Here is a 4,514-nt window from a genome sequence, read left to right as displayed (position 1 = left end):
TGATACATCTTCTCTTCTGTATAAAAAAACAAAAAACAAAAAGACAAACTACGATATTTGGCGGAAACTGCAGTCATAGTGAAGTCGTCGAGGTTCCGCACGTTGCCTGGTTGATTTCCGCGGACCTGACGAGGTGAGATCGTTTTCATGCGTAGCTGCTTTTGGATCTTCGATGTTCTGTCTGTGCCGTGGAGATTGTTCTTGCGAGATGTCGACGTCCCGGCCTGTCTCCTGAGCCGCGTGCGTCGGATGCACCATGTTTTGTCGGTCTGTATGTGCGTGTCCTCCCGGGCGGTCGATATCCTGGTCTTTGTCGCTGAGACACTGTTTTCCCAGGCTGTCGACGTCCTGATCTCTGTGCATACTTTCATCGCCTCCGGGAATGTGCAGCAAGTGTTGCCTGTTTCGCCTCAAGAGCCGCTGGTTCTTAGTCTTCACCACGTACGACCTCGGTGCTGCTTTCTCGATTACTGTTGCGGTGCGTGACCAGTTGTCGCCGTGCACACGAACTGAACTGCCCTCTTTGAGAGGTGGCAGTACCTTTCCCCTCGAAGATTGGCAATGCTTTCGCACTGGGACACTGGAATCCTCGTTGTATTCAGGCAGGGAAGTGCGGAGGCGTCGGCCTTGCAGCAGTTCGCCCGGAGAGCGGCCATCTTCTAAGGGAGAAGAACGATAGGCTAAGAGACCCAACCAAAAGTCACCGCGTGACTCATTCGTCTTCTTAAGGATGCGCTTAATTATCTGAACCCCCTTTTCCGCAAGCCCATTTGACCTTGGGAATTCTGGACTCGATGTGATGTGCTGGAAGTCGTACTTCTGCGCAAACAAACGGAATTCTCGCGATGAAAACTGGGGCCCGTTGTCAGTCCACACTTGCACCGGGATGCCGTACCGTGAGAAAATGGCCGATATCTTGGCTATGACCTCTTTTGCCGCTGTGCCTCTTAGCTTCTCTACTTCAGGGAAATTTGAGTGGGCATCGTACACTACGACATAAGCGGCTCCACCAAACTGGCAGAGGTCAATTCCTACGCGGTACCATGGCCTATCCGGGGTGGGCTGCATGAGCAAGGATTCCCTCTGCTGGTTGTACGCATACTTTTGGCAAGTACTGCACACTCGCACGAACTCGTCAATGGCACTGTTGAGCGCAGGCCAGAATACCAATCTCCGCGCTCTGGCTTTGCATTTATTTAGTCCAAGGTGCCCCTCGTGAATCCTCTGAAGAATTTCTGCTCTCATAGATTTAGGTATGACAACTTTAGAGCCCTTGAGCAGTATTCCTTCTACCACAGACAGCTCTCTGGCAAACGGCTTCAGTTCACCGTCGATGGCAGCCCCTTGTGAAATTCGCTGTCTCACCTCGCTTAAGTACGGGTCATCCCTGATTTCCTTTTCCAGACGCTCTTTCATTGGCGTGCTTACGATGCTGGAGACGACCTGTACGGCATGGATGTCGCAGTCTGCTTCCGATGAGGCACTCGACGCCTGCGTTGGCACTGGTGCACGTGACAACATGTCCGCCAGCAGCAAGTCTTTGCCAGGAACGAACTGCAACGTATAATCATATTGTAGCCGCCTAATAAAAAAAAACGCTGCAATCGCGGAGGCATGTCTGCAATGTTCTTTTGGGAAATTGCAAGCAAGGGCCTATGGTCAGTTTCGATCAGTACCCTGCGGCCATAAACAAAATGATGGAACTTTTCGCATGCGAACACTGCCGCAAGCGTTTCCTTTTCAATTTGCGAATAGCGGGTTTCGCTATCTGTTAGGGTCCTTGATGCGTACGACACTGGTCGCCACTCACTGCCATATCGCTGCAGTAGTGCAGCGCCCAAACCAGTCCCCGAAGCGTCCGCAGTGATCTTGGTTTCCTTTGCTTCATCAAAAAGCGCGAGTAATGGAGGGTTTGTCAGTGCGTCGCAAATTTCTCTCCATTCACGCTGATGCGCCGCCGTCCATTCAAACATGACGTTTTCTTTTAAGAGTGTCCGCAGTAAGACTGTCTTATCACTCAGTGACGGGACGTACTGGCGAAAGTAGTTAACAACGCCCATCATTCTGCGCACTGAATGCCTATCTTGCGGCGCCGGCAGCGAAAGGACGCTGTCAACTAAGTTGCGACCGGGACGAACGCCTTGCTCACCTATTACGTCGCCCAAGAACGCAATTTCTTTCAACCCAAACACGCATTTCTGCCTGTTAAACGTCAAGCCCGCCTGTGCTGCCCGCGTTAGCACGGCATGGAGGCGCTCGTTATGCTGCTTCTCACTGTCACCCCACACTAGAATATCATCAATGTATATGCGGACGCCTTCCAGTCCCTCGAAGATTTCAGTTAGCGTTTTCTGGAAAACTTCGCTCGCTGATGAAATTCCAAAAGGAAGACGCAAAAATCGGTAACGCCCAAATGGTGTCGCAAAAGTACACACCCGCGATGTAGCTTCGTCTAATGGGATTTGATGGAAACCTGCATTTGCGTCTAGCCGGGAAAAAAACTTTGCACCCGACAGCTCTGCCTCAATCTCTTCCCTTGTTGGCATTGGATAGTGCTCGCGTTTGATGTTCTTGTTGATTTCCCTTGGATCCATGCAGACACGAAGCACTCCATCTTTCTTACGCGCTATCACCAAAGGGCTTACCCATTCTGTGGGCTCATCCACCTTTTTGATAATGGCAGCCTTTTCCATGCGCTCCAGTTCTTGTCGAAGAGGGTCCCGGAGGGCCAAAGGTACTCTTCGTGCTGGATGCACTACTGGGACAGCATCCGCCCGCAGGACCATCCGGTACTGCCGTCCAACACACCCCGTACCCTGGAACAAGTCTGGAAAGGCTTTCTCCGGTGCTGTCTCATTCCATTCCACCGAATCCACAGCTTTCGGCACTAGCCCAAACTGCTGACATGTCTGCAGCCCTAGTATGGCCTGCCGACCCTTCTTGACCACGAAGAAGGTCACAACGTGTGCCACACCGTTGAGAACAAGGATCTCTCTATCCACTCCGACATGCTTGATAGCACTGCCGTTGTACGCCTTCAGCACTGCAGTGCTTTTCTGGAGGCTCGCGGTGTTTTTCAAACGACGGTAAAGAGTTACAGGAACTATGTTTGCTTGTGAGCCTGTGTCAACTTTGAATCTAATTTCTTTGCCGCGTATGTTTCCGCTGACCGTCCAGTCTGCACCGGCCCCGTCGCTGATTCCGCACACTCCGATATCTAAAATATCGAACCCGTCCTCCATCTTATCTTCTTTTACTTCATCTACCCGTCTGCTCTGGCGGCGCCTGCAGCATACCGCAAAATGATTCGGCTTCTTGCAAGCATAACATATCTTTCCATACGCCGGGCAGTCTCCTTGCACATGAGCCCTGTTGCATTGTCGACATCGAAAAGGTTTCCGGTCATGCTCCCGTTTGTGGGCGTAGTCTACTTGTAGGGTGTCATTCGACCAAGCAGCATTTTGCCGCGCCGAGACCTCGGCCGCTTTGCACATCTGCTCCGCCTTCTGTAAGGTTAGGTCCTTTTCTCGTAGCATTTTCTCCCTTATCTTCGGATTGTTAGTGCCGAAAACAACCTGATCTCTTATCATAGATTCTTCGAGCGTGCTGAAATTGCATAGCTTCGCCTGTTTCTTTAACTGCCGCAGATATTGCTCAAAAGGCTCTCCTTCATCCTGCACGCGGAGGCGAAAAACGTGTCTTTCGTAAACTTCGTTTCCTTCATCCACACAGTACGCCTCAAACTTGCGCAGCACTGTCTGGTAGTCTTCCTTGCTCTCACCTGCTTCGAAGGAGAAGTTGTTATAGACGTCGAGAGCCTCTTCACCCGCGGCGCTGAGAAGGATTGCCGTCTTGGCGGCTTCCGATCTGGGCGGTGTAGTGGGCGTAGCCGTGAAGAAAAGCTCCAGTTTTTGCTTGAACGCGTGCCAGTTTCTTCGTAGGTTTCCGGAGAACTGTAGCGGCTCTGGAGGCTTGACAATATCCATATCGGCGGGGCTTCGGCACTTCTGACACCATGTATCGTACGTCTAAAGGGAATAGGCACACATTGCAGCAAGGTGCTGTGCCGACGAAGAAAAAAGCCCCTCGGCAGTTTATTCCTTTCCTTTTTAAAGGCCACGAAACGAAAGAGGGGAAGGGGAACGAGGGAGGGAAAGATGCGGCCCGCCGTTCTCAAGCTGATAAGCTGCTATCTCATACACCTCCCTTACTGTGTGGTTCGGGTGTCCACCGAGATATGTGAGTGTTGCCTCGACGCTTCCTTTCCACAAAATAATAATTGGTTTTTGGGCGGGAAAGGAAATGGCGCAGCATCTGTCTCATATATCGTTGGACACCTGAACCGCGCCGTAAGGGAAAGGATAAAGGAGGGAGTGAAAGAAGAAGGGAAGATAGAGGTGCCGTAGTTTAGGGCTCCGGAATAATTTCGACCACCTGGGGATCTTTAACGTGCACTGACATCGCACAGCACACGGGCGCCTTAGCGTTTTTCCTCCAAAAAAACGCAGCCGCCG

At 51.5% G+C, this 4,514-nt stretch overlaps 1 protein-coding gene across 1 annotated transcript; it reads right to left on the bottom strand.

Annotated features, from left to right (window-relative positions):
• Nucleotides 1-467: 467 nt before the first annotated feature.
• Nucleotides 468-3,986, bottom strand: LOC144108439 (uncharacterized). The gene is made up of 3 exons (XM_077641677.1): nucleotides 2,646-3,986; nucleotides 1,366-1,554; nucleotides 468-659 (listed from the first exon to the last, which is right to left on the bottom strand). Exons 1-3 carry the CDS (start codon nucleotides 3,984-3,986, stop codon nucleotides 468-470), a joined length of 1,722 nt encoding a protein of 573 aa, XP_077497803.1.
• Nucleotides 3,987-4,514: the final 528 nt, after the last annotated feature.

This window comes from Amblyomma americanum, chromosome 10, assembly GCF_052857255.1.
Source record: "Amblyomma americanum isolate KBUSLIRL-KWMA chromosome 10, ASM5285725v1, whole genome shotgun sequence".
Classification (NCBI taxonomy): Eukaryota; Metazoa; Arthropoda; class Arachnida; order Ixodida; family Ixodidae; genus Amblyomma; species Amblyomma americanum.
The sequence above is the reverse complement of the archived record's forward strand: the minus strand, read 5'-3'. Positions and strand labels throughout refer to the sequence as shown.

Bases quoted from the DNA above. Each gene is read 5' to 3' on its own strand.
- LOC144108439 (XM_077641677.1), bottom strand. From the start codon at position 3,986: ATGGATATTGTCAAGCCTCCAGAGCCGCTACAGTTCTCCGGAAACCTA. The intron at 1,555-2,645 runs GTAAGCCCTTTG...TATACGTTGCAG, and splicing joins TGGATGAGCCCACAGAATGG to TTCGTTCCTGGCAAAGACTT. The intron at 660-1,365 runs GTGAGACAGCGA...CTTCTCCCTTAG, and splicing joins ATGACCCGTACTTAAGCGAG to AAGATGGCCGCTCTCCGGGC.